The following is a 24,076-nucleotide window of genomic DNA, read 5'->3' as shown; positions in this document are numbered from 1 at the left end:
AAATCCTCTGTGATGTTTCCACTGGAATGTTACTGAATGGACCAAGTACTCCACAGAGCTGATTACTTTCTCTCTGAGGACACCTGCTATTTGTGTTGTTACTGAAGCCAGGGAGTAACTTCTGTCCATAGTGGAGCATGGATAACAGAACTAGGATAAACTTTATCCACACGCTTTTCCTTTTAAGAGTAACTCGCCGAAGGAAGGGCTTCCCTTGTGGCTCAGCTGATAAAGAATCCACCTGCAATGCAGGAGACCTGGGTTCGATCCCTGGGTTGGGAAGATCCCCTGGAGAAGGGAAAGGATAGCCATTCCAGTATTCTGGCCTGGAGAATTCCATGGACTACAGTCTATGGGGTCGCAAGGAGTTGGACACAACTGAGCAACTTTTACTTTCAGTTTCTCAGCAGGAAATCCTTGTTTCTTTGGCTGAGCTAAACTTGTAGACTTTCGGGCTGTTGCTTCAGTCATGTCCAACTCTTCGCTACCGCATGGACTGTAGCCCGCCAGGCTCCTCTGTCTATGGGATGCTCCAAGCAAGAATACCGGAGTGGGTTGCCATTCCCCCTCCATGGTATCTTCCTGTCCCAGGGATTGAACCTGCATCTCCTGCGTTGCAGAGAAGCCCCAAACTTGTAGAGGCTTTCCTGATCACCTCTATCATTATCCTGAGTTGCCCCCTGAATTGTTTTCCCCAGAGATGCCTGGGTTTATATATTTAGCAGCATTTTTCCATACTCCTTGCTAAAGGGATTACCTTGTCTAAGAAAGTTGTGCTCATGGTAAGCACAACGCTGATGAGAATTCATGACCCTATCAGAAAAGACCAGAGACTGTATTTATTTAGAGTCTGTTCTGTGGTCTCCTTCCCCGTTTCATATATCACACTAATAAGCATGTGTTTCTTCTTGAACTAACATGGTGGGTCTTTATCTTTTTGCTTAATGAGATAAAATTAATTTCTATTCTCTTAAACTCTTTGACTATCCATCATAACAGAGTACATTTATTTTTATATACAGTTGTATGGCTTTATTACCACCCTCTTAATACCACATGTGGGAAAGACACCTTTACTTCTGATTCTTTAAGGTGTAACAGTTTTTAGAAGAGCTTAAGTAGATGAGCCTAAGTCCCAGGGGTCCGGCCGAAGGGCTGTGGATTAATTGGAATGTTTGATTTCCAGGCTCTGTCTAATGTTCCTCCTCTCCGGAACTACTTCCTGGAAGAAGACAATTATAAGAATATCAAACGTCCTCCTGGGGATATCATGTTCTTGTTGGTCCAGCGTTTTGGAGAGCTGATGAGAAAACTCTGGAACCCTCGCAATTTCAAGGCACACGTCTCTCCCCATGAAATGCTGCAGGCTGTTGTCCTCTGCAGCAAGAAGACTTTTCAGATCACAAAACAGGGTAAGGAAGGAGTAATTCATGTCTTCTGACTTTTGGGCAACAGCACTAGTTTGGTGAGCACATTTACTTCTACTTTGCAGTGAACTCTCCTGTAGCCGGAGCGAGTGTCCAGTGCATAGCATGTTCAGGTTCCTCACTCTTCCTTCATCAGCCTGCCCTGCCCAGAGTCCCAGGGGTTGTCAGCTGAATAGGAAGTCTGTCTCATTTGCTGAACTAAACTATGACTCGGGAAAACCAGGAGGCTGGAAAAGGCACCAACCATTATTAAGTGCCTGCCACTTTTGCTTCTCTTTTTGTCATGTTGCAGACTGTTCTATTCTGACTGTTTTTATCCCTCCAAACCTAGTGATTTATTGCCACACGAGTAGCTCATAGTCCCTGGATGTGATATGATACTCTCTAGTTTCCAGGTCAGTTGATTGACCATTCACTCATGGTGCTAGGTTTTAATGCTACAGGGTTAAAAAACACAGTTTTTTCCTTCTAGGAGCCCCTGTTCTAGTGGGGAAGATAGTTCTGTAGAAAGATGATTATAGGTGTTAAGTGCTGTGATAGCAGAAGCACAGCATGCTGTGTGAGGGTTCATAGAGCAAAGAGGCCCATTGAACACATGGGAGGTGAGCTGAGATTCAGAGAGAAGGAAGAGACACCTGAGTTTTAGGTAGTGGGGAGACAGGCTGGGGGTGGGCATTCCAGGTAGAGAGGACACTGGACAGGAGCCTGGAGGTGCCGGGCACAGAGAGAGGACTGCTTGTAGCCGGACCTTTGGATCCAACAATGAGTGCCGAGATGGACCAAGTGGTTGGGTTTATTTTCCACTACTATAAGGAACTTGGATTACATCCTGATAATAGTGGGGAGTCAGTGAAAGCTCTTAAGTGAAGATATGCTGTCACATGTTTGTTTTAAAACATTCTTGTTGAGTGACTTAGAAATTCAGTAATGGCTATTATTATTATTTTAATATTTTGACTAAGCTGTGTGGCTTTCAGGATTTCAGTTACCTGACCAGGGTTGGAACCAGTCCATGGCAGTGAGCGTGCTGATTCCTAACCACTGGCTCCCAGGGAACTCCCAGTAATGACTTTTGATGGGTGATGAGACTCAGGGTTGGAATAGAGATGATGACTGAAGGTTCTGGTTGAGCCAGATAGTCTAGGGGGTGAGTAAAGGTCAGAAGACTAAGATCTTGGCCTTGAGGAGTGTCAGTTTGTAGTGGCCAGATAGAGGAGGTTGCCCACGGGATGGGATGGCCAGAGAGGAAGGAGGAAAACTTAGAATGTGGAGTCATGCCAACCAGAGTGTGGTTTGAACTTTCATTCAGTCTGATGTCCCACCTCTCCTTTTCCAGGGGATGGAGTTGATTTTCTGTCCTGGTTTTTGAATGCTCTACACTCAGCTCTGGGGGGCACAAAGAAGAAAAAAAAGAGTAAGTCATGTTATTTTGTGAAGGAGAGCACTTTTTGTTTGCTTCCTTTTGGAAACACTGTGCAACTTTTCATCCTTTCTTCTTACCTGTGTATTTTTTGTGTCAGGGTAGAGTCTCTGTACACATGGGCTAAATCTTGTTCCTGAATAGCTTCCTTTCCATTTTTCTTTATTAGAGCATGCTTGTATATAATGGTATTTTTAAAAAGTAGAAATGGATATGGTTATACTCTAGAAATCCTGACCTAGTTTTAAACTGAGAGGCTGGGCATGGGTTGTAGACATGCTGGTGGGCTGGTGGGACCAGAGTGAAGACTTAGTGGATAGTCCTCAGTCCTGGCTGCTGCTTCAGAATAACAGACTAAAACCTAGTTTCTTGCCTTGAGCCTATACTTGGAGAGATAGGCTGGCCTCCCTGTAGAGTCAGACCTCAAGTCCCTGTGTTCTTAGCATCCAGGTTGGCTTAGCGGTAGTTGGACATTTTTCATGAATGCCTTAAATAACTCTTAGCTTAGAGACTGCTGAACCAGGTAAGTTGTTTTGGAGACCTAACGGAGTTTTCTCCTCTCTGTGTTCTGATGGTGTTGGTTTCTTGATGTGGGATTATGGCCTGGTGCTCTTTTTACGAGATGGCCCTGCTCCCTCTTTAGGTGTCTTCAGCCTGCGCACCCCATCCATCTTGGGGAGAAGAAAGACATAGAATAATTGTTAAAAAATATTTATTTATTTGGCTGCACTAGGTCTCAGTTGCGTGTGGCGTACAAACTCTTAGTTTTGGTATGTCGGATCTAGTTTCCTGACCCGGGATCAAACCAAGGCCCGTACGTTGGGAGCACAGAGTCTTAGAAGTCCCCTAGAGTAATTATTTACATAAATAAGTAGAAAGGTATAATTTTTTGGTATGTGTTACAAAAGTATTTCTAAGTGAGAGCTTTGGGTCTTATGCTGTAAGATGCTGATTTATTTCAGAAATGTAGGAGTTAGGACTGAATTTTGGAAATGCTTTCAACACAGAAGTTACATTTTGATTTCTGTTTGTACAGCAATTGTAACTGACGTTTTCCAGGGATCCATGAGGATCTTCACTAAAAAACTGCCTCATCCTGATCTGGTGAGTGGCTTGGACTGGTCTATATTGCCCGAGAGGATTCAGAGTTGACAAAAAGATGCTTAGATAACTGGTACAGTCTTTTGCTCCAGGAAGAGGTTCTGCAAGGCGCCTGCCAAGTGTTCCTGTGTACCAGTGTGCTAAGTTTGGGAGGTGGTGATTGATTGTACAGTTGACCTTTGAACAACACAGTTTTGAGCCGCACTGGTTCACTTATACATGGATTTTTTTCTATATATAAAAGCACTCTGTGTACATTTAGCAGTTGGTTGGGGCTTGATCATCTGTGGAATTTGGTATCCAAGGCAGGTCCTGGAGGCAACCATATATAAGGAGGGATGACTGAGTTCAGTGTTCTGGCCACTAGGTGGTGCTAGTGTGTTTTTTCCAAAAGCTCAGATAAACTTTCTAGATTTCAGCTAGTTTGGTATTTAAATAATATCTGTCTGAAGATGAAAGACAAGTTTCTGCATTAATTTATAGAGCTTCCCAGGTGGCTCAGTGGTAAAGAATCTGTCTGCAAATGCAGGAGATACAGGAGATGCAGGAGATGTGGGTTCAATCCCTGGGTTGGGAAGGTCCCCAGGAGAAGAAATGGCAACCCACTCCAGTACACTTGCCTGGAAAATTCCCATGGACAGAGGAGCCTGATGGGCTACAGTCCACAGGGATGCAAAGAGTCAGACACAATTGAGCACACACGCATGCAAACAGGTTGTGCAAGTGCCTGTGGAATTGCACAGTCTCTTGGGTACCCCTTCTGCCTTCAATATTAAATGAAGTAAATGTAAGCGTCCCAGAAACTTCATTTCTTTCCAGCTGTGGTATTCTGTTCTGCTCACACTCCTTCCCTCCTTTTCCTTCTCCCTCACTTCTAGCCAGCGGAAGAGAAAGAGCAACTGCTGCATAATGACGAGTACCAGGAGACGATGGTGGAGTCCACGTTTATGTACCTAACACTGGACCTTCCCACCGCCCCCCTGTACAAGGATGAGAAGGAGCAGCTCATTATCCCCCAGGTGCCTCTCTTCAACATCCTGGCCAAGTTCAACGGCATCACTGAGAAGGTAGCCCACTTGCACACCTGCCCTGCTCATAACCCTTTCTCTTCCTCTCTCTTTTTTTAAATATATTATTCTTTGAGGAGGGGAGTTGTGCTGGGTCTTTGTCACTGCCTGTGAGCTTTCTCTAGTTGTGGTAAGTGGGGGCTACTGTCTTGTGTTGAGTGGGCTTCTCATTGTGGTGGCTTCTCTTGTGGAGCACAGGCTCTAGGCGCATAGACTTCAGTATTCGTGGCTTGTGGGCTTGGTTGCCCTGTGGCATGTGGAATCTTTCCAGATCAGGGATCAAACCTGTATCCCCTGCATCGACAGGTGGATTCTTGACCACCAGGAAAGTCCAACCTTTTCACTTTGACGTTTTTCTTTTTATACTTGAAAATCGCCACATGTGTGTAATGCATGTATTTTAAAGTGTATGGTGTTTATTGAGCCTCCCAGACTTTCTGCTGTTTTACCTTCAACTCAATTTGAATTGAAAGGTTAGTGAAAGTGTTAGTTGTTCAGTCGTTTCTGACTCTTTGTGCTCCCATAGACTGAGGCCCACCAGGCTCCTCAGTCCATGGGGTTTCCCAGGCAGAAATGCTGGGCTGGGTTGCCATTTCCCTCTCCAAGGGATCTTCCTAACCCAGGAATCAATCCCAGGTCTCCTGCACTGCAGGTGGATTCTTTGCCTGGGGGCTTCCCCGGTGGCTCAGGTGGTAAAGGATCCACCTGCCAAAACAAGAGATGCAAGAGATACGAGTTTGATCCTTGGGTTGGGAAGATCCCCTGGAGAAGGAAATGGCAACCCACTCTAGTATTCTTTCCTGGAAAATTCCATGGACAGAGGAGCCTGGCAGACCATAGTCCATGGGGTCATGAAGAGTCAGACATGATTGAGCTACTAACACTTTCACACTTCAGCTTGAATTAAAATGCCTCTGGGTAGTATGGAGAAAGGAGAGGGTATTTAGGAGAGTAGAAACTCACAAAAGTAGGAAAAACTCCTGTCTTTTAAAAAATATAATGTAGATATTAAAACAGAAGAAAAACACTAAAATACAAGTAAAATGAAAAAATGTATTCTTACTATATAACATTACCTTTCATCAAGTTGAAAGTTTCTTTTTATCTGCAGAGTTAGTTGTTTCTTGGTTTAATTCCTTTCTTCATCCTAGATAAGTTTAATCCTTTTTCGTTCTTTTAAACTTAAAAAAAATTTTTTTTTACTTGACGCCTCATTCCGGACCCTTTTCCCTCTCTCTTTTAGACTCATTTCATTTGGGCGAGGTGAAAGACCTTAGGGCTTATCTAGATCTGTTTATTTTATTTGGTTTTATTTTATACTGATTTTACATGACCGAGCTGGGGATTTAAAGTCAGATTTTTCATCTGACTTTTTCAGTTATACCACATGGTCTCTATTATTACTGTTTGTTCAAATATAAGTAATATTGAGATTCCTGTGGACCCTCAGTATTGGTTTACATTTATTGTTATGATAGTATTACTTAAATCAGTGTAAACATCAACATTGGTATACACTTTTCATACCTATGGTTTTTAAGGAAAGTACTAAATTATAACCAACTTTTATATAAACAAAACTTTGAAATCAGTAAAACTGGTTAATAGCACTGTTGTAATGTGAGTTTAGCTAAAACCTGGCTTTGTGAATGCGGTACTGATGTCCAGTGTGAAATTCCTCCTCTTCCTCCACCCGTGCAGGTTTTTTTGTTTTGTTTTATTTTGCTTTACTATATTCACAGATTGGGCTACCACAGATCTGGTCAGCTTTAGAGTACTTTCATCATTGTTTTTTTTTTTTTTTAATCACCCTTTAGTTATCATTTTAACCCCCTTGTGTCCCCCTGCCCTAGACAGCAACTAATCAGTTTTGAATGACACTTGATGCTTGCAAATTTTGAAACAAACTTTGAGATCATGGTCAGTCTACAAGTTTTTGTTATGGACAAGTTTTCACTTCTCTTGGCTGGATGTTGAGGAGTGGAATTGCTGGGTGGTAACTCTTACATTTAGCCATTTGAAGAACTGTTTTCCAAAGTGACTACACTGTGGCTTCCCTAGTGGCTTAGCGGTAAAGAATCCACCTGCCAGTGCAGGAGATGCAGGTTCGACCCCTGGGTCGGGAAGATTCCCTGGAGAAGAAATTGGCAATCCACTGCAGTATTCTTGCTGGGGCAGTTCCATGGAGCCTGGCGAGTGGCAGCCCATGGGGTCCCAAAGAGCATGTCCCAAAGACATGACTAAGCGACCCAAAGTGATTACGCTGTCTTATATTCCTACCACCAGTATACGAGTATTCCAGTTTCTCTGCATCTTCACCAACATTTGTTATTGTTTATCTTTGGGTTTTAGGCATCCTAGTAGGTGTGAAATGGTATCTCATTATGGTTTTAATTTGTATTTCCCTGGTGATTGATTTCATGTGCTTATTTGTATATCATCTTTGGAGAAATGCTTATTTAGAACCTTTGTGCATTTAAAAAATTAGTTTATCTTTTCATTATTGAGTTGTAAGATTTCCGTATATAGTCTCGATACCAGTCACTCATCAAATTGTATGATTTGCAAATATTTTTTCCCACTCTATAGGTTGCATTTTTACCCTCTTGATAGTATCATTTGAGGCATAAAGGTTTTAACTTTGATGAAATTATTTAGTTTTTCTTTTATAGTGTGGGCTTTTGCTGTCATATGAAAGAATCCATTCTTAAATCCCAGGTCATGAAAGTTTACTTCTGTGTTTTCTTCTAAGACTTTCATAGTTTTAGCTCTTACATTTCAGGCCTTTGTTGTTGTTGTTTAGTCCCTAAGTCACGTCCAGCTCTTCTATGACTCCATGGACTGTAGCCCATCAGGCTCCTCTATCCATGGGATTTTTCTAGGCAAGAATACTGGAGTGGGTTGCCATTTCCTTCTCCAGGGGATCTTCCCAGCCCAGGGATAGAAACCACATCTCCTGCATTGGCAGGTGGATTCTTCACCATCTGAGCCACCAAGGATGGGGGATTTTTGCAGAAACGAACTAATGCCTGTGGTCAGTAAGTTTATTTTGGTTAGCCTGAAACTAATTCTGTTATTTCACTAACACTTTGTGAGTTATTACATTCAATAGTTACACCTGACGCGCCTGTAGAATCTTCTAATTGAATTGCAGTGTCTTCAGTTCACTCTTCTGCAGAAGCAAAGGAGCCCTCTCCAGCAGCATGAGTTTCATTTACACTTTCCATATCAGAATCAATCACTAAGGTTTTTTGTCTTTTTGTTGGTCTAATATTCACATCATCTGAATCAGAACTATATTCCGAAGAACTGTCATTTTCTGAGACACTAGTGTATATATCACTCAGACAATCAGAGAAAATATCTGCATAAAATTCCCAGAAAAATTATTCTTCACTTAAAATTTCATGATGCATCATTTTTGAAAAATTTTCACTGGAACAAATACCTAACAGAAAAATATAAATGATAATGACAATCATAAGTTGTGTAATGAACCCTTCATCAGTTTTAAGCTCTAACAACTTCACACGTTAGTATTTATTGTATCACTCTCTAGAAACATACTGATACGGCTTGTGGGTTCAGTAGTGTATTAAGTTAAATTTTAGTATATGGTGTAAAGTACAAAGTCTAGTTTTATTCTTTTGCATGTGACTGTCTAGTTGTCTCAGCACTATTCATTGACAAGACAATTCTTTTCCATTGAATGGTGTTGGCATCCTTGTTGAAAAATCATTTGACCACAGACACATGGGTTTATTTTTGGATTCTCAATTCTGTTCCATTGATGTATATGTCCGGAACACAGTCTTGGTTATTACTACTTTGTAGTTAGTTCTGAAATTATAAACTGTGAATTCTCCAACTTTATTCTTTTACAAGATTGTTCTGGTTATTTTGGGTTCCTTGCAGTTTCTCAAGTTTGAGGATCAACTTGTGGATTTTTACACAGAAGCCAGCTGATATTCTGACAGGGATTGTGTTGAATCTATAGATTAGTTTGGGAGTTATTACCAACTTAATAATAGCAGTCTTCTGATTCATAAACATGGGTTATTTTTCTATTTATTTATATTCTTTAATTTTCTTCAATAGTGTTTTATAGTTTTTGGAGTATAAGTTTTGAACTATTTTAATATAAATTTTTATTGTTTTAATTTTTGGCTGCACTGGGTCTTCGTTGTGGTGTGCAGGGTTCTCAATGCAGTGGCTTCTCTATTTGCAGAGTGCAGGCTCTAGGTCTAGTGGGCTCAGTAGTTGTGGCTCATGGGCTTAGTTGTGATCTTGTGGAATCTTCCTGGACCAGAGATCGAACCCATGACCCCTACATTGGCAGGTGGATTCTCAGTCACTAGACCACCAGGGAAGACCCCACAGTTGATTTTTTTATATTGATTTTTGTAGCCTGCAACCTTGCCAAACTTTTAAAGTGGATTTCTCAAGATTTTCCATATGCAAGATCATATCATCTGCAGACAGAGATAGTTTTACTTCTTCCTTTCTAATCTGGATGCTTCATATTTATTTAAGTGTTATTGCCTGATTGCTCTGGCTGGAATCTCTAGTACAGAGTTAAATAGAAGTGGAAAATGCAGATATCCTATCTTGTACCTGATCTTGAGGGATAGCATCCAGGCTTTTACCAGTAAGTATGATGTTAGCTGTGGATAACATCACATATCTGTTTTTCATAGATACCCTTTATCAGGTTGAGGAAGTTCCCTTGTCTCTATTGAGTGTTTTTCTCATGATAAGGTGTTGAATTTTGTCAAATGCTTTTTTGTATCTACAGAGATGATTGTGTGGGTTTCGGTTATTGCTATTTGTTGTCTTATTTTGCTATTTATTGCCTTATTTTCTTGTTATTATATGATACGGTACATGATATTAATTGATTTTTGGATGTTAAGCCACCTTTGTATTCCTGGATAAATCATACTTGGTCATGTATAATTGGTGTATAATTCTTTGTTGTTGTTTATGTTGGAATTGGTTTATTAGTATTTTGTTGAGGAATTTTGCATCCATATTCATAGAAATACTGATCTGTAGTTGTGCTGAGTTTTGGTATCAGGGTAATGTTGGCCTCGTGAAAGGAGTTGGGAAGTATTCCCTCCTTATATTTTTGGAAAAGTGTTTGAAAAATTGGTGTTATTTCTTTAAATGTTTGGTAGAAAATACCAGTGAAGAAATTTGGGCCTGGACTTTTCTTCGTGGGTAGTTTTTTAATGACTAATTCAATTTCTTTACTTGTAGGTTTATTCAGATTGTTTTTTTTTAAGTTTTGGTAGTTTGTGTCTTTCTAGGAATTTATCCATTTCATCTAACTCATCTACTGTTTTGGCATACAGTTGTTTATAGTGTTCCTTTATAATCATTTTTACTTCTGTAAAATTCCTAATAATGTTCCCTTTTTCATTTTTGATTCTAGTAATTTGAATTTTTTTTTTTTGCCTTGTTCAACTAACTAAAGGCTTGTCTTTTCAAAGAAACAGGTTTTGATTTTTCTGAAATGTTGTTTTTCTATTCTGTATTTTTTTAACTTGTGGTTTGATTTTTTTTTTCTTTTTTCTGCTTGCTTTACATTTAGTTTGCTCTTTCCCCAATGTTTTAAGGTGGAAGGTTATTGATTTGAGATCTTATTTTTCAGTCTAGGCATTTATAAATTTACCTCTTGACCACTGCTTTAGCTACATCCCATAAGTTTTTATATGTTGTATCTTCATTTTTATTCATCTTGAATTCTTTCCTAATTTCCCTTTTTATCTCTTTTTTGTTTAACCCATCACTTATTAAGGAATATATTGTTTAATTTCCATATATTTGTGAGTTTTGCAAGTTTCTTTCTGTTGCTGATTTCTGTTAATAATTTCATCCCATTGTGGTCAGAGAACATACTTTGTGTTGTTTCTATATTTTATGTTTGTTGAAGTTTGTTTTACGGGATAGCACATGGTCTTTGCTGGAGATCATTCCATGTGCACTTGAGAATGTACATTATGCTGATGGCGGTGGAACTTTGGGCCTGATGATAATGTTGTTCAGGTCTTCTGTTTCCCCTGCCTGGTGGTCCCCTGTTGAAAGTGAGATACTGAAGTCCTGAGTGAGGCCTCAGTGAAGTGTTGCTCAACAGACTGTACTTGACTTACGAGTCTCGGGGCCTGGGAGGAGGAAGGAACGTGGCATGTCAGTTGACAGCTCTTCTGGAAAACCCTCAGTTTTCCAGGGCTCCTTGTTGGTCACAAGTGCCTGTTCCATGGTGCATGTGTCTGATGGTCAAATGGTCAGCACATTCTTCTTTATTTTGAATTAAGTGAAACTCTTAATTTTTTTAGGGGCTTCCCAAGTGGCTCAGTGGTAAAGAATCTGCCTGGCAATGCAAGAAACACAGGTTTGATCCTTGGATCAGGAAGATCCCCTGGAGAAGGATATGGCAGCCCACTCCAGTATTCTTGCCTGGAAAATCCCACATAGAGAGGAGCCTGGTGGGCTATAGTCCCTGGGGTCACAAAGAGTCGGATACAACTGAGGGACTAAAACAGCAACTCATGGTTTTTTAAATTCTGAACTTTCAACAAATTCTCTTTTTCACTTGACATTTTTGTTTTGCTTATAGAAACAAATATCTACATTACTATGGTAGATAGTAATGTAGATGGATAACTATGGTTAGAGTTCAACAGTTTGGTCACGTGCTGGCTGAAACACAGCCCATAGATGAGGTACTTTGGCTTTGGCCAAACAGCTATTCTTAACCCTTTCAGGTGGTTGCTGGGGTCAGGTGTCTTCTGGATTCTAAGTGAAAGACAAAATTCTATTAAAAAACCCAAACCAAGCGAAAACAAAACTCGTGTTCCTGCTCTAATGCTGCAACACTAACTTGATCATTTTCTTTTCTCTCTCTAGGAATATAAGACCTACAAGGAGAACTTTCTGAAGCGCTTCCAGCTCACCAAGCTGCCTCCATATCTAATCTTTTGTATTAAGAGATTCACTAAGAACAATTTCTTTGTGGAGAAGAATCCGACTATTGTCAACTTCCCGATAACGTGAGTGTTCCCTTCCTTCACTTCCTATTAGGGGCAGTGAGCTTGAGTTCCTTTTTTATTTCTTTGTGCCACTCTTAATATTGGACTATATTAGTTGGAGATTATAAGAAACATACCTACACTATATAAGTTAAGGTTTCTATGGGAAGGATACAAACATTTTAGGACTTCAAAGATGAATGTTTACTTAGAGGTAATTCCCCTTTTGTCTTCTCTCGTTGTTGCCTGCTGGGAATTATAGTCTTTCAGTATAGGGATGAACAGTCGGTAAAAGTAGGATGAACAGTCGGTAAAAGTAGGACAGGTAGGATTCTCCTGGCTTTGAAGGTAATTTTGAGCAGTTAGTCTATACGTCTATCTGCCTATCATTGCACATTGTGTGCTATAGTTAAAAGTGTGGACAGTGGGGATGGCTCTAGATTTGCCTTACTCTCTTCGCACCCTACTATCTTATTTCTTCCCTAGAGGATATAGTCTGGAGTGTGTTCAATTTCTGCCTTTTGATGAGAAAGTTATAAATTTTGATATATAGTCTTATTTTTAATTGACCATGCAGTTGTCTTTTTGCAGATATTTGTATAAGTTTTGCTTTTCAGTATGTGTCCTTTATTTTTTTATTGGAGTATATTTGCTTTACAATGTTGTGTTAGTTTCTGCTGTACAATGAAGTGAATCAGCCACGTGCATACATATATCCCTCCCTGTTGGACCTCCCTCTCACATTCCACTCCATCCCCTGCTCTAGGTCATCACAGAGCATGGAGCTGAGCTCCCTGTGCTATAGAGCAGCTTCTTACTAGCTATTTTACACATGGCAGTGTATTTATATAATCAATCCTAATCTCCCATTTCATCCCACCCTCTCCTTCCTCCTCTCCCACCTCCCCCCCCGCCCCATGTCCACATGTCTGTTCTCTACATCTGCATCTCTGTTTCCAAGTATTTTAATGGGGAATTTGGAGGAGCTGTAGAAGGCTCCTGCAGGACCCCTTTGGGGGTAGACAGTTGGTTTTTAGTTCCCTAGAGGCTTGGTGGTGGGGCTGGCATGAAAAAAGGTGCATCTGTGTGTGGGCGTTTAGATAAGGTAGGAGCCCTAAGGTGATTTCTTACTGGAAGGATTTGAATGGTTAGAAGATAGGATTACCATGCTGTTTAGCTCAGAAGTGTGGTTATTTTTAAACCTCAGAAAGTAGTCTGGGGGGGCTGTAATGGGCACATGGTCATCTCCTTCTGTTGTCTTTGTCCTTCCATCCCCTCCAGTTTCCAGTTGCCCAGACTGAACTGCCAGTGTTTTCCTTTGAAAATAGTACCAATTCTTAATTCTGTGTAGCGTTTAAGAGGGTGGCAACTTAAATTAAAGAAGTCTTGAGTTCTGTGTTGTCCTATCCGTGTGCCCTTGCACAGGTCCTTTGTATACTCTCTCCTGGATTAAATGAGAGGCCTGGACTAGATGAGCCCTAGGGATCCTTCCAGATGTAGCATTTTATTATTTCTGGTTCCAGCATCACCACGAGTCTGTGAACAGTGGTGGATGAGGAGAGAAAACCTTTGTAGTAGTTAGGGTTACAGGAGAATTTCTTTCTCTCTTTTCATGCACTTTTCTTCCTGTTCTTCTCTAATATTTTGTTTGTGTGACAAGTAGAATGAAATCTGGGGATATGAAGGCCAGCTGTATGCTAACTTGAGTAGGACCACAGAGGGGCTTTCTCTGAAAGACTAGGGGTTTTAATTCAGAGCTGGACTTTTGTGAATTGCTGTAGTCACCAGTCTGTTCCTGGGAGGAAGAAGCCCTCTTGACTCTAAGGCAGCTTCCAAGGCAGGACTGTTGTGTTGATGGTAGTTCCTGCTCAATCAGCACAGAAATTTCCTTTCACTGGTAGGAAGTTTCTTTTATATTATGAACCTGGAGTATGTTTATTTTGCCACAAGTTACATTTGGATTTTTGGTCACTGTGACTTCAGTAGCTTGTCTATCAGAAAGCTTTGGAGAAATTGAGAAAAAGATTACTTGTCCACTAGTCCGATGGAGACCATTATACTGTGTGACTATCCTGGAAACCTAGACTTTGATTATTAATGCACTGTCATCAATTTTAGACTAATACAGTTCTCATTATGCTCAAGTCCCCATTTGAAAAACCCTTCGTCAGATTTAATTTTTCTCCTGTGTTTTGTTCATAGCAGAGATCCATCAGATGTGCAGTGATTTGCAGCCCCCTGCTTGTTTGGAGATAGGATTTCTGGGGCACAGGTGTAAAGTTTCACTTCCAGTTAGTTAGGTGGTCTCAACATTGGACTATTCTCATGGGGGAACAAATAGGGTTTTTCCCACTGACTGTTTTCTAAAGCAAAACGATTTAACATCAATTTATTCCCTTTTGCCACTGAGACAATTTGGATTCAGTCATGAAATTTTTGAGTATAAATACTTCTGAAGACTTCTCTAGGACTTGTTCAAAGAAGTCTAAACAGCTGTTGTTAAAGCTGAGAAGACAATATGAGAAGTCAGTTCTTGGCAGCTGGCAGGCATTTTGGCTCTCTTGAGCCCTCATAGGTTTCCTCAGACTCATATCTAAAATGTATTTTAACAACGGCTGTTTAGGGACTTCCCTGGCAGTCCAGTGGTTAGGACTCAGCACTTTCACTGTGTTTCACAGTTGGGGAACCGAGATCCTGCAAGCTGCGTGGCAGGGCCAAAAAAAATCCAAAAAGCCCCAAAACAACAACGACTATTTATTGCAATCTATATGGGACGCTGTCAGTCTCTGGGAATAAATAGCTATCCTTAACACATGGAAAGCTACATAATATAGTTAGAACAAAGTTGCCTGCTTATTAATACATGGTTTACATTGAAATTTTTTGTATTTTTGGACAGATGATATATTCATAAATTCATAGTGTAAAATTCAAAAGGAGATACATATCTGGAAGTGATCCCCGGATGTGACCACTGTTAGCATTTATTGTAAATCCTTCTAGAGATGATAGCACTGTGTTTCATGTTATGAGTGGGTAGCATAGCAGACAGTTCTAGAGATGAGAAAAGGATATAATCTCTCTTGGGCTTCCCAGGTGGTGCAGTAGTGAAGAATCTGCCTGCCGGTGCAGGAGATGCGGGTTCGATCCTTGGGTTGGAAAGATCCCCTGGAGAAGAGAATGGCAACCCACTCCAGTATTCTTACCTGGAGAATCCCATGGACAGAGAAGCCTGGCAGGCTACAGTCCATGTGGTCACAAAGTGTTGGACACAACAAAGTGACTGAGCACACACATACTCTATCTTATTCTACCTTGTATTTAAATTTTTATAAATATTTATAGACATCAGAAGGTTATATTTTTCCTGAAAATAGTGTAGTTAGCTTTCTCCTAATAGTTGCGTTAACTGTCAATTTATTTCCCTATAGAAGTGAAGTGAAGTCACTCAGTAGTATCCGACTCTTTGCAACCCCATGGACTGTAGCCTACCAGGCTCCTCCGTCCATGGGATTTTCCAGGCAAGAGTTCTGGAGTGGGTTGCCATTCCCTATTTGAAAGTTCTTGGTAATTGTCATTGCCGTCTTCACAGTAAGCCTGTATTATAGCTCTTGACTTCATAAAAGCTGTTACACATTTATACCACACTTATACATCAACTGATAGAATTCAACAAATAAAACACAAAAGGAGGTTTTATTCCAAGTACATCAAGAATGCTTCTCTGTGTTTAAAAAAATGAGTGTTCAAGTGTTAAAAATAAATTTGATGTTTTTAAGTCCCAATTGAAGGAACCTAGTCAGTAGTCTCTATTGACAACTAGAACTGAGAAATTTGGAAGCTGTGAGGGAGTCAAGGTGGGTTCTGTAAAGGAGAGAAAGCTGGATGGGAAAAGGAAAAAGCTGGTGTCAAAGCAGAAAAGAGGGCAGGTAACTTTTGGATCTTGCTGCTTCTCTAGTGCCTGGTTTCTGCTGCATTTCCTAGTCTGAAACCTTGAATCAGTTAATCCCCCTTTTGTACTTGGGCTGCCCAAGGTGGATTTCTGTTACTTGTAACCATTCTGCCTACTTGACTAAAGGCAAAATAATCAAATAAACACGGTCCCATAAAGTCAAAAAAACAAATCTGAATGATCTGCCTGGTTTGCCATATTTTAAAAAGTTAATTGATATATTTATTTTGGCTGTGCTAGGTCTTTGTGGCTGTGCATGGGCTTCCCCTAGTTGTGGCAAGCAGGGGCTACTCTGGTTGCGGTGCAGGAGCTTCTCATTGTGGTAACTTCTCTTGTTGTGGAGCACGGGCTCTAGAGCTTCAGTTGCAGCTCGTGGGCTTAGTAGTTGCACACCACAACTTAGGGGTGGCTTAGTTGCCTGGCAACACGTGGAATCTTCATGGACCAGGGATCAAACCTGTGTCCCCTGTATTGGCAGGTGGATTCTTAACTACTGGACCACCAGGGAAGTCCTGTTTTGCCACACTGAAATTGTTACCGTGATTGTATACAGTGATAACTGACATGATCAAGTGAGCAGGCTTCTGTAGCCTGAGTCCAGAGACCAGGTACCCCCTGAACACTGCCACTGCAACCGATTCCCTGATAGAGCAGAGGGTGAAGTGGTTACCCTTGTTCTCATCTCAGAGGAGATGGTGACTCTCATTCTCATATAGAAGAGCCTTAGCTTATGTCACCTGCTTAAACTTACACACAACTCTGAGGTGACAGAGCCTCGATTCCAGCTCAGGTCTGAATGACTCCATGTTGTGTACTTTAGACTGCTAGATATGCATTAATTTTTATTTTTGAATATTTTTTGGCCATGCCTCATGGCTTGAAGGATTGTAGTTCCCGAATCAGGGATTGAACCAGGGCCCTCGGCAGTGAAATCATGGAGTCCAACCATGAGACCACCAGATATGACTCCCCTAGGCATGCTTTTATTTATTTATTTTTAAAATTTTAATTACAAATATTATTTATTTGGCTGTGCGGGGTCTTAGTTGCAGCATGCAGGATCTTTCAGTTGCAGGATCTTTAGCTGCAGCTTGCAAACTCTTAGTTGTGGCATATGGGATCTAGTTCCCTGACCAGGGGTTGAACCAGGGCCCCCTGCATTGAGAGTGCAGAGTCTTAGACACTAGACCACCAGGAACGTCTCTGAGCATGCATTTTTAAAAAAATTAATTAATTAATTAATTTATGGTTGCACTGGATCTTAATTCCTGCATGTGGGCTTTCTCTAGTTGCAGTGAGAGGAGGGCTACTCTTTAGTTGCGATGGGCCGGCTTCTCACTTTAGTAGTTCTCTTACAGAGAACAGGCTCTAGGGCACCTGGGCTTCAGTAGTTGAGGCCTGTGGGCTCAATAGTTGTGGCACACAGGCTTAGTTGCTCTGCGGCTTGTGAGATTTTCCCGGACCAGGGATTGAACCTCTGTCTCCTACATTGACAGGTGGATTCTCTCCTACTGAGCCACCAGGGAAGCCCTAGGCATGCTTTTAAAATGTGCTTTTCCCATAGAGCCAGTCTTCCTAGTTTGACTCATTTTTGTGGCAAACTATGTGAAATTCCACAAACCTGGGCTCCCTAGCTATTCAAACCCACCTAGATCTAGGTTCCTGAAATAGGGTTCTACAGCTTCATGGTCCATTTAGGGAGGACAGTTAACCTCTACAGGGCTAACCTTGTAGACTTTGTCTGATCTTCACTTTATTTTCATCATCCTCAGAAATGTGGACCTGAGAGAGTATTTGTCTGAAGAAGTGCAGGCAGTACACAAGAATACCACCTACGATCTCATCGCCAACATTGTACATGACGGCAAACCCTCCGAGGGCTCCTACCGGATCCATGTGCTCCATCACGTGAGTAGGGCTGACTTTGGAAGGTAGCTCCTTTCACTTTGCTCTTTCTTGTCCTTGACTTTGGGATTCTGTGAGAAACAGTTGTCAGTGACCAGTTTAAGGCAACTGTTCTCAATTTTGGCTGCACATGGGACTTCCCTGGGGGCAGGTTTTAGACTGCTGAAGCCTGGGCCATCCCAGACCAGTTACGTGAAAACAATGTAATTTGTGCCTGTTGATTTTCCACTGGGGCAGAAGCCAGAGAAGCTGCTGAATATCTTCCAATGCACAGGCAGCCCCCACAGCAAAGAGTTTTCTGGTCCAAAATGTTGGAGTTAAGACTTGATTAGATTATCTGGAGGTGAGAACTAGGCATCTTGATGGTTTTAAAATTCTCAGATATCCAGTGTGTAGCCAAGATTGAGAAGCACTGTCCTAGACTAGTACCTACCTCCTAAAGTGCCTTAGATCCACAGTATTGACATCACATGAGAACTCGTTAGAAATCGTAGAACCTCAGACACCTCAGATACCTCCTGAATCACAGTCTACCTGTTAACAAGAGCCTCTGAAGGGTATGAAATTAAACTTTACAAAGTAGTGGTAGAGAGGTTCCCTTTCAGCTAAAAAAAATTTTGTGAATTTGCTGAAAATAGGGGAAACATGTGCTTAGGATGTATTTGTTATCATACAGATTACTGGCACAAATTGTTCTAACTTGAGTCTTCTGAGCATCCGGGTTTAATAATAACCAGCTTCTATCTATCAAGCACTTGTCCGTGTGCTAGATAGTATGCCACATACTTCATGTATGTTCATCTTGTTTATATCCCTAAAACACACTTCCAACACAGGTGATAATACCATCTTTTTACAAGTGAGGAACCTAGCTTAGAGTTGGAGTAACTGATCTGAAGTTAGCAGAGTTGGCATTTGAACCTGATACTTGGTTTCTCTGTGTTCTTATTAACCAGTCCTCGCACCAGGAATAGGGATTTTCATTATGGGATCCTGAGCTTTTGTTGTGTATCCTATTTGAGCTACTGGAATATCCAGAATAACTGGAATATATCTGTCTTTGGCATTTCTTGAAAGTTGGGATGGATGAGGCAGGTGAGCTTCCAGAAGTATCCCTGCCATAACCCAGAAACCTCTTTTCCTCTTTGTTTATAGAAGCATGAAGTGAGGTAGATTTTGCTATATTTGCAGCACTGCTTCTTAGGCCAAAGGAAACAGGTTAGTATGAGGGACAGTGTCCACCAAGGAGTCTTTTTCTGTCCAGCTCTTGCCATGTCCTCTGGGGCAGGAGTGGGAATGTCCATTTTTGGTTAATGCTGCACCTTCTAAGTGAATGTGTTGATCTGTCACTTTGGAGCAGCAAGGGGACATCTCAGGTGAGGAGCAAGGGCTTCCTCTTCTTTCTCTGTGCTGTCCTCCTAGTCTCTTCCTAAAAGACGAACAGTGTTTGAGACTCCACTGTGCTTTAATGAGTCCTCACAGAACTTGTTTGTCAGGATCAACACCCTAAAAGCTCTTGATGTTGAATGATGCCCACAGAGGTCTTGTACTTTCTTACTTACAACTCTTGCTGGGTGATGGGCTAGTGACTGTTCTGACTTTTCTAGGTTTTGGCTGCATCTCTTTCCTTGTAAAACTCTATTGGTTTCCGGGAGCAGACTGACCTAGCTCTTCATACTCCTTGCAGGGGACAGGCAAATGGTATGAATTACAGGACCTCCAGGTGACCGACATCCTTCCCCAGATGATCACACTGTCGGAGGCTTACATTCAGGTGGGTTGGCTTCACTCAATGAGCATGGAGGTGATGGGGTGTGGGGGCTGGTGAGAGGAGTGTTGTGGGTAAAGGCAGGGAGTGGGACTGAGTTAGCTTGGGTGCCTTTTGACATGCAGTGGGGAGTGGGGCGGGGCCAGGAGTGATCTTCAGTGAAGAGAAGGACAGGAAAGCATGAACAAGTTATGAGTGAGCGTGGAGGTTATCTGTGTGTGGTCAACCAGGTCAGTTTTGCAAGTGTGTGGTCTGATTTCAAGGAGGAAGAGCTCAGAATCGTCCGGAGTCATCTCTGAAGCTCTCCCCAGTTCCCTGGGCAAAGTCAGCACTCTTTGTGAGCCCACAGCACTGTCCCATGTCTATAGAGCAGCAGCTGTATGTTTTAACTGTCCTTTCTTTCCACTGTGTTGGGAGTTCATGGAGCTGAGGTACTCCATCTTCTCTTTCTTCTTCTTCTTTTTTTTAAATTTTAATTTTTTGGCCATGCTGTGAAGCATTTGGGATCTTATTTCCCCAACCAGGCATCGAACCCATGCCTTCTGCAGTGGAAGTGCAGAGTCTTAACCACTGGACCTCCAAGGATGTCCCCTGTCTTCTCTTTCTAACTGTCCTAGTCCCTGCAGAGAAGGAAGACTGAGGCTAAGAAAATGCCACAGCTTTATAAAAAAGGAGAGAGACACTGCTTGTTCCAAGGAGAACTCTTTCCTTGGTAACTTTGTCTAAAATTGCAGGCCTGACTGTTAGTCCTTTTTCAGAAAAGGAGTTTGGCATGGGAGGAGAAGGATGGGTAGAAAAGTGAAAATTGAATGAAAGGGAATTTTCTGAAAGATTATGAGTTAGTTTCAGGGGACTTAGCAAATACACAGTTGGGGTGATAGTTTGTTCATTTCCTAGCACAGATTTAGGTGCTTGATGAATATTTCTGGATGGAACACAGGCTCCTAAGTATCTATTGTATTCATTTCTTTTACAGATTTGGAAGAGGCGAGATAATGATGAAACCAACCAGCAGGGCGCATGAAGGAGACATTTAGAACTTTGCTCCCAGGGGCTTTGGCTGACATGGTTCTGAGCACAGGTGGATGGCACAAGCCCCTGAGCCAGCCCTGTGTTCTGGTTCTCACCAGAGCATCAGTGGTCCATCTGCCTCAGATGGCTCTGTGCTTTCACTCAACTGGTCTTTGGTCATTTATAGTAGATTGGTGCCCCTTTCTCCTCCCTGGCTAGCTCCCTTCTAGCAGGCCAGAACTCTTTTACAGATGTATGTAATTTATTTCCGAATAGCCAGGAATAGCTAAAGGACTAGATGGGTTTCCTTGAAGCATCAAAGCCTCAGGATTATAGGATTTAGAGCTTGAAGCCAGTAACGCCCTTCTTCCATCATAGGTAGTTAGTTTTCCTGTGGTTCTCTTCATTTCTTGATATGTGTTTGGGGATGAATTAAATATTTTCCTGTTTTTAAACCAGCCTCTTGTTTCATATCATTCCCTTGGGCTTCTGCCTAAGAGCGGATTAAAAAGAAAGTCCTCACAAACTGTCTCCCCTGTGATCTTTCATCTGGTGGACATCACACAGATTGTCTCTTCCTGTCAGCCTGTGCATGGTGTGTCAGTTAGGATGCATCCATCTCTAAGTAAGACAGTATCTGACTAAAAGATATAAATCATTATCAGTCTTAGCTGGAACTCTGGAAGTGGGCAGTTTCAGCCTGCAGTGCAGGGCTCTGTGAGGAAGGACAGAGGGAAGGAGGGAGGAAGAGTGTCTGACCACAGTACAGTTCTGAGAACATCTCGGCCAGGTCAGCAGGGACTTGGACCACAGGAACATCAAGCAGAAGTGGTTTTCGGCCAAGCTCACTCATTGATTAGGAGCTGTCTGGAGGAAGTGTGGCCTGGGCCTGGGCACTGTTGCTGACCTGAAGATACAGACGATCTGGAGATACAAGTGTGGGTGGCAGTCAGTCAGCTGCAGCTCCTTCTCCATGTGGCATGTCGGAGCCCTGCACCTCGGGCTGCCATTCTTTGCTTCCAGGACACAATAGAGTCATCCCTCGGTATCCTTGGGACCTTGGTTTCAGGATACCCCTGGACACCAAATCCTGAGGAGGCTCAAGTCCCTTATATAAAATGGTGTAGTATTTCCACATAACCTACGCACATCTTCCAATCTACTTTATGTCACCTCTAGATTACTTATGATGCCTGATACAATGTAAATGCTAGGTAAATAGTTATCAGGCATATGGCAAGTTCAAGTTTTACTTTTTGGAAACTTCTGCGATTTTTTTGCCTTGAACATTTTCAATCTGAGGTTGGTTGAATCCACAAGTGCAGAACCTGCAGATGTGGGGGGCCAACTGCACCGTCTTTGTTTTCCTCCACCTCTTACAGTTCCAACAACCCTTTGCAGGTTCACCAGGGCCTCTCTTCTCACTGTTCACTTTTTCCCTGGGTCATTTCAGCTATGCCTGCAGCTTTATTTACCAATTTAAGGGAGATGATCCCAGGCTTTTCTTTTTTTCTTTTTGGCTTCACCTCACAGCATGTGGAACTTGCCTGACCAGGGATCTAACCCATGCTTTCTATAGTGGAAGCATGGAGTCTTAACCACTGGAGAACCAGGGAATGCCAGATGACTTAATCTTAATCTTAATGACTTACTCTTAATCTTTAAGTAAGTGTAAAGTGAAAGAAGCTCAGTCGTGTCTGACTCTGCAACCCCATGGACTGTAGCCTACCAGGCTCCTCTGTCCATGCAGTTCTCCAGGCCAGAATATTGGAGTGGGTAGCCATTTCCTTCTCCAGGAGATCTTCCCAACTCAGGGATTGAACCCAGGGCTCCCACATTGCAATCGGATTCTTCACTGTCTAAGCCAGCATTGAAACCTGCTGTTAATCTTAGACTCCACTAAACTCTTGAACTTTGGAGCCAGCTGCCTACCTGGTATGTTTTGGGTATCTTAAAGTCAACTCAAGCTCAACACTGTTCAAAACTGAACTTGTAAGTTTTCTCCTCAATTGTGACCCCTTTCTGAAAGTCTCTGTGTAGGTGAAGGGTTCCCCTGTTCATCTAGTCTATAAATTGGATATTTTCCCAGGAGTCATCCTCCATCTACCTCTACTTCCTTTGTCTAATCCATTACAAAGTCTTATCTTTTACTTTACTTTATATCTCTTGAATCTCTCCACTTCTCTTGTATCTTTGAATCTCCCCACTTCTTTCCATTTTTCCCACTGTTTAGTCACCACTATGGAGAAGGAAATGGCAACCCACTCCAGTATTCTTGCCTAGAGAATCCTGTGGACAGAGGAGCCTGGTGGGCTGCTGTCCATAGGGTCGCACAGAGTCAGACACGACTGAAGCGACTTAGCACGCATGCATGCATTGGAGAAGGAAATGGCAACCCTCTCCTGTATTCTTGCCTGGAGAATCCCAGGGACAGAGGAGCCTGGTGGGCTGCCGTCTATGGGGTTGCACAGAGTCAGACACGACTGAAGTGACAGCAGCAATCACAGTAAGTCCCAGCTTAATCAAGGTCCAATCAGGAGAGAGAAACTGTAAAAATTTGATCAGGGAAAGTTTGATTTCAGGAATTATTAACTGTAATGGGACTGGAGTAATGCAGGATTGGCTAGAAATAAGAGAATAGGAGGGCTTCACAGATGTGGCTAGTCGTAAAGAACCCTCCTGCCAAGGAAGAGACGTTAGAGATGCAGGTTTGATCCCTGGGTCAGGAAGAGCCCCTGGAGGAGGGCATGGCAACCCGCTCCAGTATTCTTGCCTGGAGAAGCCCATGGATAGAGGAGCCTGGTGGGCTATAGTCCATAGCATCGCAAAGAGTTGGACACGACTGAAGTGAATTAGTACGCACCACAAAAGAATAGGAATAGCAGATAGAAGGAACAGCTACTGCCCCTGGGGGTGACATGGAGTGTCCAAGGCTGAAATCAGACTTTGCTGAAAATCTGTCCACTGGAACCTGTCGGGAATGCTCTCTAGTGCACTAAGGGAAGCTGTTTACAGCGAGGCCTCTTGATGTGCTACCAAACTGCTTGGGGAGGGGGGCCGTGCCCGGTGAAGCTGCTGGCTGCCACTGGCTGCCATGTACCACAGGATCCAGGCTCTGGAGGCTCTTTGAGCGTGGCCAGAGCCTGCTGCTGAGAAAGCTGCGCATGATGCCTGCCAGGGAGCCCACAGGAACCAGGAAACCAAGCCCTTTCTTCCTGTGCTGTGTCTCCACCACCCTCTCCTGATAGAGCCTCAGTGGCAGCTGGGGGTGGAAATCTAAACGCTCCAGTCCATTCACAGAGCAGGCAAGAGGTGAATTTGGAGCTGAGGGCCACTACATTGATAAGTGGCCCAGCCCATCCCTTTGATGACTCAGCCACCATATGTGCTTTGG

General features: G+C 42.4%; 1 protein-coding gene across 4 annotated transcripts in view; it reads left to right on the top strand.

Annotated features, from left to right (window-relative positions):
- Window positions 1-21,137, top strand: part of USP39 (ubiquitin specific peptidase 39) — a 35,351-nt gene extending 14,214 nt beyond the window's left edge. For 3 of the 4 annotated variants that reach the window (XM_020889444.2, XM_070479523.1, XM_020889443.2), the window contains 8 exons: window positions 1,187-1,412; window positions 2,764-2,841; window positions 3,884-3,951; window positions 4,827-5,015; window positions 11,925-12,067; window positions 17,771-17,906; window positions 19,591-19,677; window positions 20,648-21,137. In XM_020889444.2, the coding sequence (XP_020745103.1) occupies window positions 1,187-1,412; window positions 2,764-2,841; window positions 3,884-3,951; window positions 4,827-5,015; window positions 11,925-12,067; window positions 17,771-17,906; window positions 19,591-19,677; window positions 20,648-20,695 (975 nt within the window). In that variant the 3' untranslated portion in view covers window positions 20,696-21,137. Of the gene's footprint in view, window positions 1-1,186; window positions 1,413-2,763; window positions 2,842-3,883; window positions 3,952-4,826; window positions 5,016-11,924; window positions 12,068-17,770; window positions 17,907-19,590; window positions 19,678-19,934; window positions 20,085-20,647 lie in introns of those variants that run through there. The other variant, XM_070479532.1, reaches the window with a different exon arrangement.
- Window positions 21,138-24,076: the final 2,939 nt, after the last annotated feature.

The sequence above is a fragment of the Odocoileus virginianus genome, chromosome 2 (assembly GCF_023699985.2).
Source record: "Odocoileus virginianus isolate 20LAN1187 ecotype Illinois chromosome 2, Ovbor_1.2, whole genome shotgun sequence".
In the NCBI taxonomy this organism is placed as follows: Eukaryota; Metazoa; Chordata; class Mammalia; order Artiodactyla; family Cervidae; genus Odocoileus; species Odocoileus virginianus.
This window is presented reverse-complemented; position numbering and strand designations above follow the sequence as displayed.